Source organism: Oncorhynchus gorbuscha, linkage group LG26 (genome assembly GCF_021184085.1).
Source record: "Oncorhynchus gorbuscha isolate QuinsamMale2020 ecotype Even-year linkage group LG26, OgorEven_v1.0, whole genome shotgun sequence".
In the NCBI taxonomy this organism is placed as follows: Eukaryota; Metazoa; Chordata; class Actinopteri; order Salmoniformes; family Salmonidae; genus Oncorhynchus; species Oncorhynchus gorbuscha.
In genome coordinates, this window is record NC_060198.1 from 11256434 (window position 1) to 11273051 (window position 16618).

Below are 16618 nucleotides of genomic sequence, written 5' to 3' on the forward strand. Positions count from 1 at the left end.
TATATGTATAGTTCTTAGGCAAAGTTAGGTATGATCTATTTGAGCTTTTATGCGTTGTTTTGGTCTCAAGCTACCTCCGACACCCCTCCTCCTCTTTCTGTGCTCCCACAGTCCAGTGTGGCCAGGTTGATATAAACAGGAGGGTAACGGCAGATGGACCTCCCAGTCAGAGGGATTACGTATTAACACTAAGGACAGCTCAGTCTCCTCTCACACACACGTAACACACGCACACACAGTCACAGGGACACACAGAGGAGGATACTGTTTTGGACACGCAACAGAGCATCGGTTTATTGGGACGGGTGTAGAGCTGAAGCAGGGAACAGAAGAACAAGAATAAATTGAGAAATATAACAGAAGGAGGGATGGAAGAGGGCTTCTGTCCGGTCACCATGGAGGTGTGGAGCTCCTCTGCTTCCGAGGAGGAGGAAGAGAAGGAGAGTGGCCACGGGAGCCAGGAGGAGGAGGAGGAAGAAGAGGAGGTGGAGGAGGGAGGAAAGCCACACAGCAAAGAGAGTCTGTGCAGGGAACTGATGCAAGGTGAGGGAGTAAAGGGAGGATGAGAGACGGACAGAGAGAAGAGAGGGACTGAGAGAGGAGCAATGGAGGAGGTTGAGAGAGAGGGGGGGGAGAAGGGAGTTGCAGGCGATCAGGGTGATTCTGCAGCCATACATCTGTCTTGTTGGCAGCGTTGCTGCGCTGTAAACGTACTGACGAGTCTGTGCAGTCAAGCTAAGTGAGTGATGGTATGGCTGGGAAGGTGCTTATGCATGGATTCGTTGTTGAATGAATGGTTCGTTCTGCTGTGATTTCATTCACGTACAGTAACACGTGGTTAGGTTATTGACTGGCTGCACACGTGTGTGTATATGAATATCCGAAAGCCTGATCTGTGTCTCTACTTTTGAGTCATTGAAGTCACACATGCCAAGTGTATAACTTACCTCCCGTGAACACGGGCTGCCAGGTATACTGAGCTTGCAGTTCTCCCCATTGAGTGTGAATGTCACTGTGCCACAGTGTGTGTTCTTATAGCAGCAGTTTGTGTTGTTTTCCGTCAGCAGCTGCGGTGTTTTCTGTGGTGTATTGTCTCTGTGCCTTTTGAGTGTCATTGACTTTGGGCTGCAGTAGACAGACTTGCCGGAAAAGGTGTGTGTGGACTTTTAGGACTCAATATGAAGGTCAAAAACATGGAGATACTGGCTACCCACTGGGCACAGATGTCAGTTCAACATCTAGTTTTGATTTGCCTTTGGTTGAGTTGTTAACTCACGTGAATTCAACGTGAAATGAGAATGACATTTCACGTTATTGGATTTATGTTAAAGGTTGGGTGTCTATATGCCCTTTACGCTGATGACTTTTTGCAAATCCAATTCATTTTCCACGTTGATTCAATGTCATCACATAGATTTGTTTGCGGTTGGAATTGCGGGGGAAAACGTTGACTCAACCAGTTTTTGCCCAGTGGGGATGTTCTCGTACTGTCCATTTGCCCTGATGAGAATGATGTTTCGTAAAGGTGGGATCTATCATATCATCTTAACTACATTGAATTAAGAAATTGAACCAACCCCTCATGTTTGAATTGGGTAATTGTCCATAATTGTTTCAGTGGGCATTTAATCGAATTTTCAATTCAAACCCTAAATTGGTGAAATGATAAGCTGTTCCCAACCATGCTGTTTTGTTATGGTCCTTCAATGTGGCAGGTATCATGATGATGCCCTAGATTCACATCCTAGTTAATTGTCTTCACTCAGTACCTCTAGCAATACTCCATATGCTGGGTTACAATATAATATACACCCAGTGAGTGGCCCGTTTATTAGGTACACCCCCCCATTCACGAAAATGGTTCTCTCCTACAGAGAGTGAGTCACGTGGCCGTGGCTTGCTATATAAAGCAGGCATCGAGACATTCAGTTACTGTTTGATTGAATGTTAGAATGGGCAAAACGAGTGACCTAAGCCACTTTGAGCGTGGTATGATCGTCGGTGCCAGGCGCGCCGGTTCCAGTATCTTGGAACACACAACTCGTCGGTCCTTGTCGGGGATGGGCTATTGCAGCAGACGACCACATCGGGTTCCATTCCGTTCAGGTAAAAACAAGAATACCTCATCCTGCCTGGTGTCAACGGTACAGGCTGGTGGTGTAATGGTGTGGGGAAGGTTTTCCTGGTGCACGTTAGGTCCGTTGATACCAATTGAGCAACATGTCCATGCCCCAAATAATTCAGGCTGTTCTGGAGGCAAAGGGGGTCCGACTCAGTACTAGATGAGTGTACCAAATAATCGGGCCACCGAGTGTATAATAGTGATACTACTATAGTATAATACTGAGTATATGAAATAAGAATACGGCAGATTATTCATTCTACCTCAGAATATTCAAGATTGATTCTTTGCAATGTAAATTAGAAATGATTGTACCCTATCAAGGGTTTAACTTGCAGATTAAAGTGGCACACTGCTTTGACACACAGATATATAGTTGCTAAGAAGCGACCTATTTCAGCTAGAGAATGTCTTTCTTTTCAGCCTCCATTTGGCCCTTTGTCTGAACGGGCTGCGTGCTGGCTGGCTGGCACCTTTTCTGTCAGTGTACTGCGACACTGGCATAGATGCTGGCACAGACCCAGAAAACGAACAGACTTTTCTAGTAAATCTCTGGCTATAGATGACTCTTACACGATGGCTAAATAAAATTGGATGAATTATAATATTTCATTACACAAATACAGTACAGCTGTAATCTGTAGGCACTGCTACTCAAGGGACATGACGCAAAGGATTTGATGATTTGACGATGATGTTATCTGGGCTGCCGACACCACAGACAGGCAGAAACTTGAACCTGGGTGCAGTTTATGCCACAAATGCTGATTTATTATCTCCCTTGTCATCATTTAGTATTACATGGAATTAACTAGGCTAATGCTGTAATCATAAATTATGTAGCGCTTGAGGCTGGATATATTTGTCTCGGACTAATATTTCATACCAAATAGTCAATTGGGTTTTATTGTTTATAGACCCAAGTTCAATCTTGAGATTCACTGGCTCTTTACTGCCATTCTGCCTTAAAGCACGTAGTAGGCCTCAATGACCATCTAGGCAGGACATTGGTGTACTGGCTGTCTCTTTCTCCCTGACCCCTGCACCACACAGCTAAATGGATCAGGGCAGGAAGACGGAGGTATTGTGATGTCACGTGCAGGTACAATGGCCTGCCTTGTATTAGTAGCCTAATACCTCAGAATGGGCGTTCCAAGAAGATCGGTAGAAAGGCTTATGATAATGTCTGTAGGGATGCGAGAATCAGATTGACAGAGGACAGAGTTGAGCTTGTGGGTTTGATCCCTATGGATCCCTGTTAATTCCGTCGGCTCCTATATACTGTACAGGATCTACTCTCAGCCCTCTTGGTTAGGGTACAGTCAGCTAGGAAATCCCTCAGTCAAAGAGCCCCATGAGACCATCTGTAGCGGGGTCTTAGACGGCAATATAGTAAGCCTTTTTTATGTGTTGCACACAAAGTCAACTGTACTGGACTGTGGCATAGCTTTTGAAGGGATAGTCCTCTCAGATGTCATCATTCTAGAAACATTTTCTTTCCAAAGAAATCGATCAAGCTTTGCACTGTGAAAATAAATGTTGAAAATAAGTTGACAGTTTGATACAAATTCAGCATTAGTTCTTCTCGATAGTCCACGGCAATATTCTGTCTGCAGTGTGTCTGTATTTAAATACCTTTTTCTTGTCTGGAAAGTAGTCCAGTCTATAATGTTTTATTTTTAGCCTGATTTACAAAAAGGATAACTTGAGCTTGTAATTGATTGAGAAGCTATTGGGGAAGCTAAATGGGGATTTAGCATTAGCATAGGTATGTACTCCCAGTAAATTACCATGCAACCATCGGATTTGAAGGACGTTAGCCAGTTAGCTTGTTAGAGTCACCCATAGAACAAAAGCTATTTTGATAATAGTACAATTAGAAATTGTTACATGGATAGAGCCATTTCAATTTGATTTTATAATCAGTCTTTGTTCTAGGAAGCTACATTAATTGAAGTAGGCCTAGCCATATTAGACAATGTGCCTTTTTGTTCTATGGAGGAAGCTATTTTAATTGTAATTCCAGATGTGAACATTAGCAGTTAGCCCATCCCAGTTAGTTATTGAAAACTGGACACTCTTGCTCTGCTCTACCATTGATACTTTTACTGCAATGTATTGGCACTTCTTTTGGTGCATAAGTAGCAGATCTGTCTGTCTGCAGGGATTAAGTTGGCACTGTAGCTGCAGTCTGCTAGTGCCCGTGCCCAGTGCTGCGGGAAGCCGTTGGATCCAACTCAACCACCACCCGCTTCTGTGGACCGGTCTCAGTATCCTAGAACAAGATGTTATTTCTCTTTCTCTCTCACTCTTTCTTTCCCCCTTTCTCCTTTTTATTTCATTCTCTGATTCTCTCCTTCTCTATTTCTCTCCCCAAATCTATTTTTTTCCACGCTGCAGACCCCCCACCCCCCCATCACCTCTGAACAAGGACACACACTATTTTCTTAAAGGGTTCAAAGGATTAATGACTGTAGGCATACAGTAGATCCGCCCCAGGACCATTTCATTCCATTAGATAATTGGCTCACGGATACTGTTACACAGTCACCCCGTTTTCAGCCAAATGCTGCCCCTCACTTTAATGATTTGAATCTACTGTACAATCTCCTTGGCGCCAGCCAGGTTTTTGATCAAAGGGAGGTCTGAGTGGCTGATTTGAACATAAGGGGTATGTTACTGCATGGACCTGAGACTACGTCTGCAGGATGTATGCTGATGAAAATAGTCCCGGCTGGTCGGGATAGAAACATAATGTTTGGATTATATGGAGATGAGGCCTTGCACAGAAACCATGGGGTCCCACTTCTTTAGGTCACCGGAATGGTTACTATGATGAACAAAACATCAACTGTAACTCCATGATGGCTCGGCTTCCAAACAGGTTGAACACTATTCACCCACCCATCAGTTCTGAACAGGGTCGCAGTGTCTGTTCACCAACCAGTAATCTAACTGACCTGTTTAGAACCAGACCGCTCTAGAATCACTGCCATAGACATCCAGCCTAACTTCCTTACCGGGGGTCAACTGTCCTCATTACAGTGTCCTACAGCAGCTTGTGCTGAGGTGTATTTATATCAGAGGGGAAGAGCGAGATGGGTCTTATCCCTGTAATGAGGATCGGGCTAAGAGGATAAGCTCTGACTGACTTGGCTATGTGGTAATGTTGTGGTCAGCGCCCCGGGTCTGTTGCCTTTCAACTGCTGTTGACCGTGAGTCATTCACAGGAAGAGAGGGGATAAGAGAGGACATGGTTGCGGGACAATGATGACCTGGTCCCCCGGGCAGTTGGCTTTTACCTGTCCAAAGTTTTATTTCCCGATCTCGTGGTCAAATGAACTGAATGGTGTAGTCCGTGTACGCCAGGAATGATCTTAACTCCCGTGACCAATTAAGTCTCTAACCAGAAAGTTACTGTCTATACTGTCCGAATAATTCACTGTCCAATGGCCCTCCCCTACTTTCCAGTGAACTATATATTAACCAGGTATTTTTCTTTTCTCCCCCCAATCCCCATCTCCCCCCTACAGTGCTGTGTTCAGAGAGAGTGGGCCAGGTCACTAAGACGTACCATGACATCGAGGCTGTCACCCACCTACTGGAAGAGGTAAGTAAATATAACGGGATTGTTTTCAAACGTAAACCCTTAATCGCCCTCCCCAGGGATGAATGAAGTTGTATTGAATAATGTGCAACTGGGTATATTATCCATTTTGTTTGAGCAAGTCACGATAGTCATCAGCCATAAGCATGTTGCTAGAATGGTAAACAAGTCTTCTGCTAGAAACTAGACTGTAACTAGATTCACAGAATGAAGAACATCAAACCGTTTTGTCGTCTGGCAGAAGGAGCGGGACCTCGAGTTGGCGGCCCGGATCGGCCAATCACTGCTCAAGCAGAATCGGGATCTAACGGCACGGAATGAGTTAATGGACGAACAGCTGGAGATCGCTACGGAAGAGGTATGAGACCATCACTGTAGCCCTACTTTGATATATCTCACCTATTACAGACAGAATACAGTAGTACTGGAGCATATAGCATTTAGCGAGAGAAAATACACACTTATTTTGGGTTCTGGAATATGACATTTACAGTGTATGTAGTCTTTTGTTCCAGCCCGGCATTAACACAGCTGGTATCAAACCTTGTATCACTTGAATCATTGCATTAAGGCTAGGCAGGATCAAAAGCCTGCGCACCCGGTAACTCTCGCCCAGACCAGGAATGGCGACCAATGTACATGATAGATACTAGTTCAGTACACTGATCCTGGTTCCTACTTCCTGGTTCCCGTTCACCAGATAGCCCAGCTGCGACATGAGCTCTCCATGAGAGACGACCTGCTCCACTTGTACGCCAGCACAGAGGAGATCGAGAACGACTCACACACACTGTGAGTACACGCGCACACACATACACTGCAGGGTACACATACACATCGTACATCCCCTCAGGCATATCAACGCAACTTTGGCAGGTAAACGTAAGACTTCAATTCTGACCGCCTTCTCCCTCTCTCCTGGTTTTCAGAATGAAGAGGAACGAGTCGTCTAACTCCCTCAGTAACTTTGTAAATTATGACTTCATACAGCAGAAACTCAAAGGTCTGGAGAAGGAGAACCTCAAACTGCGCTGTGAGGTGTGGAACACTGACTACTTCCAAATACCTGAAGTCATTGAAGTGGATTGGAAACTTGTTCAGGCTAATGCCATCGATGTTGTCACTCCACAGGCCAATGAACTGACGTCAGAGACCGCTAACTATGAGGAACAAGAGCAGGAGCTGATGATGGTGTGTGTGGAGGAACTCAGTGAGTATACTACAGTGTAATACTATACATATTTGTTCATGTATACGGTATTACTGTGTTCCTGAGGGGAGAGGTAATTGGTGAGTGGGTGAATACAGCGAAAACAGTATGTGTTCGTACTGTGTACTCATACTATCCCTTTCCATCTCGCTCCCTCCTCTTTTTCCTCTCTCTCTCGTCTTCTCTCCCTCAATCTTTTTGTTCTACCTCCCTCCCCCAGCGTCTGTGAATAAGCAGGTGGTGGACCTGTCTGATGAGTTGGCCCGTAAGGTGGAGGACACTCTCAGGCAGCAGGAGGAGATCAGCTCCCTGCTCGCGCAAATAGTCGACCTGCAGGCACGCTGCAAAGCGGTGAGGGATCACAGACACAACGAGGCAAACGCATACACACACCTAAATACATACCCACACACACACACACAAGCATGCAGTGCACGGACACAAAAACACATGGAGTTGACATGGCACTCTCATGCCTTGAGGTTCCACAAGGACAAAGAGACTCAAGACTCACCCACACCGAATGCTTCTATAATGGAGTACATTAAATATTTACACGTGCACTTAAGTTGGTATCTACAGTATTAAGTTGTTATACAGTATCACTGACGCGATCATGGTATTAACTCTCCACTCTGTTCTTCTAGCTCACCACTGACAATGAAGAGCTGGCCCAGCACCTGAGTGCCTCGCGGGAGAGCCAATCACAGCTCAAATCAGAGGCAAGACACGCCCTCAACACTCTCCCCACAATCCACAACTTCCAATTACCCTCCACTTACCCTCCAATGAGCTATCTATAACTAGTAGGATAAAGTTGCTCTTTAACACGGATCTAAGGTCGGTGTTGTTAATTGTTAATGCATTGATTTGGGGGAGACTAAGCTGATCCTAGATCTGTCCCTCAAGGCAAGCTTGTACATAACCGCAATAGCAGTGTGTATGTAACTGACCTCTGGCACTCCCCGGCTGCAGCTAAACTACCTGCAGGACAAGTACTCGGAGTGTGAGGACATGCTACGGGAGGCCAGAGAGGACATTAAGAACCTGCGCAACAAGAGCCTGCCCAACAGCACGGTGCAGCGCTACAGCGCCCTATCAGCCGTGTTCCCCATGGACTCCCTGGCAGCGGAGATTGAGGGCACCTTCCGCAAGGGCCTGGACGTCCCCGCCCCTACCGAGTACAAGTGAGTGAGGATGTCACTGTGAAAACTTAAAACACCGGTGACAGTGTGCTTTTTCCAACCTGTTAAGCTCAGTTGAATGACAATACCGGTATGTATGTCTGTTATGTGCCAGAGGTGAAGTTGTTACCAAGTGTGTTTGATTGAACAAAGACAGCGTGACATAACAAAGCACATCTGTTAATGAAAAATATAGAGTAAGTCAAATACAACGTTTAAAATGTTTCCAGAATTACACTACAGAAGATCGAATATTCAAGCAGAAATACACTGACGTAAACATAAATGTTAGACTTGCTACCGGGCACTTTGTCACCATCCCTAATCTATATGGTTTATCTATGGTTGCCAAAGGAACCACCCGTGGCGCGTGTTTGAGACTGTGAAGGTGGCGAAACAAGCATCGAGGCTGCGTTCGCGGTGCCACTCCCCCGGCCAGGTGCCCGGCTCCAGCCCTGTGTCGCTGCACTCCAGCTGCGCCTCCACCCCTCGTACCAGCTACTACGGCTCAGACAGCGCCAGCCTCACCTTGGAGCACAAACCACCTAGTGCCGTGTCAAGACTGGCAGAGGTGGCACACACTGAGGACAACAGGTGAGACTGGCAACAGTGTGTAAATATACACTACCCGTCAAGGGTTTTAGAACACCTACTGATTCAAGGGTTTTTCTTTTACGATTTTCAACATCGTAGAATAATAGTGAAGACATCAAAACTATTCAGTAACACATATGGAATCATGTAGTAACCAAAAAATGTGTTAAACAAGTCAAATATATATTTTCTATTTTAAATTCTTCAAATAGCCACCCTTTGCCTTGATGACAGCTTTGCACACTCTTGGTGTTCTCTTAACCAGTTTCATGAGGTAGTCACCTGGAATGCATTTCAAATAGGTGTGCCTTCTTAAACGTTAATTTGTGGAATTTCGATCCTTCTTAATGTGTTTGAGCCAATCAGTTGTGTTGTGACAAGTTAGGTGTAATATACATAAGATAGCGCTGTTTGGTAAAAGACCAAGTCCATATTATGGCAAGAACAGCTCAAATAAGTAAAGAGAAACGACAGTCCATCATTACTTTAAGACATGAAGGTCAGTCAATCCGGAAAATGTCAAGAACTTTGAAAGTTAATTCAAGTCCAGTCTCAAAAACCATCAAGCGCTATGATGAAACTGGCATTCATGCGGACCGGCACAGGAATGGAAGACCCAGAGTTACCTCTGCTGCAGAGGATAGGTTCAGTAGAGTTACCAGCCTCAAAAATTGCAGCCCAAATAAATGCTTCAAATTTCAAGTAACAGACACCTCTCAACATCAACTGTTTAGAGGAGGCTGTGTGAATCAGGCCTTCATGGTCGAATTGATGCAAAGAAACCACTACTAAAGGACACCAATAAGAAGAAGAGACTTGCTTGGGCCAAGAAACATGAGCAATGGACATTAGACCGGTGGAAATCTGTCCTTTGGTCTGTTGTCCAAATTGGAGATTTTTTGTTCCAACCGCCGTGTCTTTCTGAGACGCAGTGTGGGTGTACAGATGATCTCTTTATGTGTATTTCTCACCGTAAAGCATGGAGGAGGAGGTGTTATGGTGTGGGGGTGTCACTCCCTGACCATAGAGTTTTATTCTCTATGTTAGTTAGGTCGGGGTGTGACTAGGGTGGGTTATCTAGGTGATTTATACATCTATGTTGGCCTAGTATGGTTCCCAATCAGAGGCAGCTGTTTATCATCGTCTCTGATTGGATATCATATTTAGGCAGCCATTTCCCGTTTGTGCTTTGTGGGATCTTGACTATGGATAGTTGCCTGTTAGCACTTTTGTTAGCTTCATATTTCGTTTGAGATGTATTGTTTTGCTGTGAGTTTCACTTAGTAATAAAAAGGTGTGGAACCCAGATCACTTTGGTCCACTTATTATAACGAACTCCCTTGACAGGGGGTTCTTTCAAGTCACACTTAACCAGCATGGCTACCACTATCACGTTTCAGGTATGACCCAGATGCAGACGGTTTCGAAAGAAAACAAAAGTTTATTTCTGAAACAGGGGCAGGCAAATGACAGGTCTAAGAAAGGCAGGGGTCAAAAATCCAGAGAGGGTGCAAAGGTCCAGAATGGCAAGGGTCAATAATCCAGTAAGGTACAGAACAGCAGACAGGCTCAGGGTCAAGGCAGGCAGAATGGTCAAAACCGGGAAGGACTAGAAAACAGGAGCAAGAAACAGACAAGAGCAGGGGAAGAAACGCTGGTAGGTTTCGCAAACAAAATGATCTGGCAACAGACACAGAGAACACAGGTGTAAATACACAGGGGATAATGGGGAAGATGGGCGACACCTGGAGGGGGGGTGGAGACAAGCACAAAGACAGGTGAAACAGATCAGGGTGTGACAACCACTGCATTCTTCAGCGATACGCCATCCCATCTGGTTTGGGCTTAGTGGGACTATCAACAGCACAATGACCCAACACACCTCCAGGCCGTTTAAGGGCCATTTTACCAAGAAGGAGAGTGATGGAGTGCTGAATCAGATGACCTAGCCTCCACAATCCCCTGACCTGAACCAAATTGAGATGCTTTAGGATGAGTCTGACCGCAGAGTGAAGGAAAAGCAGTCAACAAGTGCTCAGCATATGTGGGAACTCCTTCGAGATGTGGGAACTCCTTATCTCAACCAGGTGAAACTAGTTGAGACAATGCCAAGAGTGTGCAAAGCTGTCATCAAGGCAAAGGGTGGCTAGTTTGAAGAATCTAAAATCTAAAATATATTTTGATTTGTTTAACACTTTTTTTGTTTACTACATAATTCCATGTGTGTTATTTCATAGTTTTGATGTCTTCACTATTATTCTACAATGTAGAAAATAGTAATAAAACATTTTTTTAAAACCTTGCATGAGTACCGTAGGTGTTCTAAAACGTTTGACCGGTGGTGTACATGGTTATTCCTGGGTATATGTGTGAATTACATGAACTCTCATACAGAGTCTACAGACATCAGACACACAGAGTATTTACTTTTCAAATCAAATTAATTTGTATATGTAAAATGCTTCGCAGACAACAGGCGTAGACTAACAGTGAAATGCTTTTCCATGGTATATTAATGGACTGTCCTTCATACATGTTCAAACATACAGCTTCCATTTCTCTGGTCTATTTGTACTAATAACAGCAGTGCATTTGTATTCAAAACCTATTCTACCTCCTCTACTCTGAGTGTTAGTGCATCAACAGTGTACAGTATATCATTAACCTGCCTTTATTTCTGTCTGATCTCAGTGTGAGTGGCCGTAAGCGTCTGGGTATGCCGGGCATGCCTGGAGGCCAGGACCTTGCGGCCGCCCTCCGCTGTTTATCTGACCGCCAGCAGAGCCATGCCTCAGAGCGCCCCTTCTTTGAGGTGGAGCGTGAACGCAAACTCCGCACCCTGGCCACCGCCTGTCAGGGGTGCAGCGAGGAGGGTGAGGAGGTGGGCGAGCTGGGCTCCAGTGGTTTCCTTACGCCCAACGACAGCGTGGTGTCCAGCTCGGTGGCGTCGACAAGCACCAACTACTCCAATGGCAGCTCGCTGCACTCCTCGGCCGGATCGGGGGGCTCACGCTCCTACCTACCCGACCGCCTGCAGATTGTCAAGCCCCTGGAAGGTGAGGAGGGACGGGGAGACCCTGTGTGTGTTCTTAGCTGAGATATTAGGTGTGTGGTAACTCGACTGTTAGTTTTACGGTAACTTGCCTAAGGTTTCTAGACTCAATTACAAGTGAAACTATGAATGTAGACTCTAAAAGCTGAAAATAGACACTCTTTACAATTGTTTCCTTCTTTCAATATGAAAAATATGCATGATTAGAGAAATACAGGTGATTACATAAATAAATAAATAAATAAATAAATGTGTTATTCCCAACATATATCGCCCTTCCTCTCCACCCCAGGCTCAGTAACCCTGCACCACTGGCAGCAGCTGGCCAAGCCCAACCTGGGTGGTATCCTGCACCCTCGCCCGGGGGTCCTCACCAAAGACTTCCGGGAGCTGGAGATCGACCTCCAACACGTCTACAGCCTCAATGACCTTGAGGAGGATGACCCTGACCTATCACAGCTCTCCCACGGCCTGGCTGCCGGAGCCCACAGCACCATGGGTAAGAAAAGAGGCCACAGAGTAGTGTTTAGTTGAGTTCAGTAGATACGGTTGATAGGGTCTCAATTGTGAGTGAAAACATTCACCCACAGTGCACACTCATTCCTCTGGTCCCTCTAGTCTGGTGTGAAAATCTGATCGTTTTCCCTTCTCTCTCCGACGGAACTCTTTAGGTCCGTCAGATTGGGTAAGGGAGAACGATCAGGCATTGACATTGGAACCATCTATTTGGATAACATGTCTACTGTGGTCCTTATCCCCCTAAGTTCCCCTGTGTGGTAGGTGTGATGTTACTAAACAGTTTGTGTCATTCCAACTCATGCTGTCGTTGTGTACCGTACATTCTCCCATCCGTGGTGGGTGGCTCTGGGATTTTCCTCATCCATTGTGAGTAGTTATGTAATGTTGTTGTGTTTGTGTGTAGTTGTGTAAAGTGTGTCCATCACCCACAGTCACTCCATCCTCCGGCCCCAACCTCCCCCAGACCCCTCCCACCCACACCGTCACCACCTGTCGGCGCCACCACCCCTCCCTCCTGCTCCCCTCCTTCTCCACCAGGTAAGATCTGCGAGTCCCTCACACACACCTATTCAATGGTTACACTTTATTTTACAGTCCGGTTTCACATTTTATTTTAGGTATGATTTATTTAACCTGGAAGGCCGTTGAGATATTTGTTTAGAAGGAGACATGGCCAAGAAAGCAGTGTTCAGTCAAGTGCAGAAAGTGACATGTTTTTTGTCTGGTATTTACTAAGATCGTATTTATGGTGAATACTTCCTGGAAGGTTCGTCGAAATAATAGGAAACCTGGTACTAAATGGTATGGTACTAAATGGTTTGGTACTAAATGGTGTTTGAAATGAATCCAAAGGAACATAAGTAATTACCAGGTAGTGGACTGTTCAAGGCAGACTGAACTAAATATACTATTAAATACAATTTGCATCTGAATGGAAGTGTGAAGAGACTTTTCCCTGTTTCTTCATTTTTGGAATTTGCTTCCAGCACCATCACTAATCAGTTTTGTGTGTGCGATAGATTCTGCCTGTTATCCCCAGGTAGTGGACTGTAAAATAAAGTGAAGTCCATTTATTTTGAATTAATTTGCCTTTTGGTATTCATTCATTCAATAAATCATTAATTAATTAATTAAACCAAATCCCAATATTAGTAATGACGTGAAAAGGTATTTACGATATGACTACACAAGACTACACCACTCTCAAAACAACAGCAGCTTTGCTGTGCTGCCCCATTTTTCTCCTCAAAAGTACCTTGCTACTTTGTGTGTGTGTATAGCAGTCCTCCTCTCCTCCCTTACTCAATCCGTCTCCCCTTACCCCATGTCTCTCCCCTCAGTGGTAGGAAACGCTGGTTCAAGCACTTTCTCCAGCTCTAAAGTGGGCTTCCTAGGCAAAGTAAGAGCCAACAGGCATGGACAGAGTGGGAATGATGCTGGAAAATCCCATATTTATCCCCTAACTTTTCTAAAACATGCCCCTTCTAACTCTGACCCCACCCAACCCCTAAGTAAAACTATCGATCATACCCCACACTAGAGCCTTAAACAAACACCACTAAAAAAGCAATGCAAATGCATGCACTCGCAGCTACGACAATGCTTCAACTTTCCATGCATAAAACAAATGGATGTTCTTGTGTCTATTTAAATGACTCTGAGGTTTAGTATTAGTTTAATTGGGGCCAAATCCTAATCTAAGATAACACACACACACATAACTCAAACTTTAATACACACAGGTCTCTCATTCCAACATCTTAATGCCTGCTTCTCTATTAAGGATTTGGTCCATTACCTCGAATCTACTTCGTAAACAACATGTCACACACTTGCTTGGCTTGCTAACTTGGACACCATGGCCCATGTGCTCATCTTAACAGTTCCTGATCCCTTCCAGATTCTTCCAGGTAAACTGTATGAACAAACAGAAATCCTATTTTCAGTTCTCAGGCTGACTAACTAACGGACTAACACATTCTCTAACCCACCCTTACAGGCATAATCCATCACTGGGAGCAACTACACTAACTAACCACTCTTAACTAATGGTGCACTGTTACTAATGCTGCTAAGCTTCTAGCTATGTATTTATTACATATAACAGAACTCCTGTGTCTGATTGGTATTTTTCTCTTTCCCTGTATTTACAGCCTTTGCTCTCGCAGCCTGTCCGCTTGTGGGAGCTGTGAGCATCTGAGCACCACGTCGCCCTCCTCCTCCAATCAGCAGCACTGTGTGCCGACCTTTAACCCTAGCCAGGGTGGCGGCCACCACTCCACCTCCACCACAGCACCTCCTCTATCACTGGGACTCCTGAGGCTGCTGGAGGAGCAGGGCATCTCTGCCTCCACCCTCCCCTACCCTTACCACCAACTGACCCCACACACACCCCACACACGCCCCACAACGGCAGAGGAAGTGCGGGGTGGAGGAACTTGCACTATGGAGGAAGAAGGGAGAAGGAACATTTTCAGCTTCAACCTGGTAGAGAAGCTGAGGCGTCTGGGACTTCACAAGGTGGCAGACCGAGGCGTGGTGGACTGAAGAGAGAATAGAGAAGAGAAAGAAGCAATCAGGCATCACAGACATCCGCCTAGAGTCTGAGAAAGACTGGGAAAACTCCTTCTCCCCTTCCTCCTTTATCGTCATGGACTTCAATCCATATACTGACTATGCACCGTACCGCCATTTTGTGTTTTGGGCCCACAGCAATACATCGTAAAATGGAACCTCAGGAGAACCATAGAGCCATACGTTGAGTTTCTGTTATGTGTATAGTCACTCTTTTGTTTGTAATGGACTCATGTATTGTAGATACTAGGTCTCCACGACAATGTGTGACATCATGATCATTCTCAGGAGAGTCACCTGATCACTGGTCCGGCTGGCTTGAACACGCGCAAGGTTGACTTTTTTTTCAATATAAAATTAAAAGATGAGGAACATCAAAGAAAAACATGCGTTTCATTTTTATACCTGTGTTTCGTGGGTGTCGGATGGTTTTACACGGTATGAAAGAAAGAGAAGGCTTCTCGTGGTGTTTATTTTACATTTTTATTTTTCAAAGACCCCCACCACTATGCTTTTATAATATATATATTTTTTACCATTAAATACAATCACATGACCTTTTCATTACTTTGGGAAAGGTTCAAGGTATGGTTATTTAAGAACCACCAAGCTGACCACAGTTTGTCACACTCAAGATGCACTGGAATTCAGTATGTCCTTTTGCATATTAGCTGCTATTAGAAAATGAAGCATTTGTGGGAATGAACCACATTCACTTTACTGTGGTAAAACTACACTTCAATCACTCCCCATTACAGAATGGTAGAGAGATTGATACACTGACTGAACTTCCTGAAAGTTTGGGACATTATTGACATTCGCTGAGGTATACTAATCTGCTCTTTACCCAAACGTCCTCATTTAGCACTCGTGGTACTGTGCGATTGCATGGCATCACACGTCACCCGCTGCAAGTCACTGTAAAATGCTTTACTTCGAAATGCTGTCAATTATGTCAGTCATTGTAAACTTGTGTATTTAGTCGTACCTCACCAAAACCATTCAGGTAGTCTACCATGCTGTATCAAAGACACCTGAAAGTGACTGTAAAAGGTCTCGGCACTAGTCTATTGTGCCGGATCTGTGGTAACAGACCTTAAACTAAAGTGTTGTTGGGACAAATGTAATTCATGTCATCAGGAATAATGAAAGTGAGCTGTACGAAATTGTTTAGATCAATTGATCATGGACTGCATGCTTTTTTGTGGATACACCTTCGGGTGTCGGGACAATCAACTGTAGATAAAAGGTGTAGGATACTGCAGATCAAAAGGTGTAGGATACTGTAGATAAAAGGTGTAGGATACTGTAGATAAAAGGTGTAGGATACTGCAGATCAAAAGGTGTAGGATACTGTAGATAAAAGGTGTAGGATACTGTAGATAAAAGGTGTAGGATACTGCAGATCAAAAGGTGTAGGATACTGCAGATCAAAAGGTGTAGGATACTGTAGATCAAAAGGTGTAGGATACTGCAGATCAAAAGGTGTAGGATACTGCAGATCAAAAGGGGAAACGATAGCAATTATGACCATTTGAATTCAGAAGAAAATGAACCAAACGGCACGACATATATTTCCGATGTTCAAATGGACTACTCTTTGCGGTATTTGATGTTATGATCACTGAGATGCATGTCTGTATAAATTGTACCGCCTGTACATTAAAACGTACATTTGTATTTCCATCAGCCACACATGCATGTGTGTTCTTTTTCTACTGAAAGGGCCGGTTTCCCGGGACACAGTAAGCCATTA

General features: G+C 44.7%; 1 protein-coding gene across 8 annotated transcripts in view; it reads left to right on the forward strand.

The window, feature by feature from the left end:
* Positions 1 to 16551, forward strand: part of LOC124015331 (trafficking kinesin-binding protein 1-like) — a 46272-nt gene extending 29721 nt beyond the window's left edge. For 2 of the 8 annotated variants that reach the window (XM_046330509.1, XM_046330510.1), the window contains 13 exons: positions 5656 to 5732; positions 5971 to 6087; positions 6430 to 6521; positions 6659 to 6767; positions 6861 to 6939; positions 7160 to 7290; positions 7587 to 7661; positions 7915 to 8126; positions 8478 to 8717; positions 11409 to 11773; positions 12062 to 12268; positions 12720 to 12825; positions 14442 to 16551. In XM_046330509.1, the coding sequence (XP_046186465.1) occupies positions 5656 to 5732; positions 5971 to 6087; positions 6430 to 6521; positions 6659 to 6767; positions 6861 to 6939; positions 7160 to 7290; positions 7587 to 7661; positions 7915 to 8126; positions 8478 to 8717; positions 11409 to 11773; positions 12062 to 12268; positions 12720 to 12825; positions 14442 to 14835 (2204 nt within the window). In that variant the 3' untranslated portion in view covers positions 14836 to 16551. Of the gene's footprint in view, positions 1 to 151; positions 544 to 5655; positions 5733 to 5970; positions 6088 to 6429; positions 6522 to 6658; positions 6768 to 6860; positions 6940 to 7159; positions 7291 to 7586; positions 7662 to 7914; positions 8127 to 8477; positions 8718 to 11408; positions 11774 to 12061; positions 12269 to 12440; positions 12690 to 12719; positions 12826 to 13628; positions 13688 to 14071; positions 14199 to 14441 lie in introns of those variants that run through there. The other 6 variants (XR_006835133.1, XM_046330513.1, XM_046330512.1 and 3 more) reach the window with 6 other exon arrangements.
* The last annotated feature ends 67 nt before the right edge of the window (positions 16552 to 16618 follow it).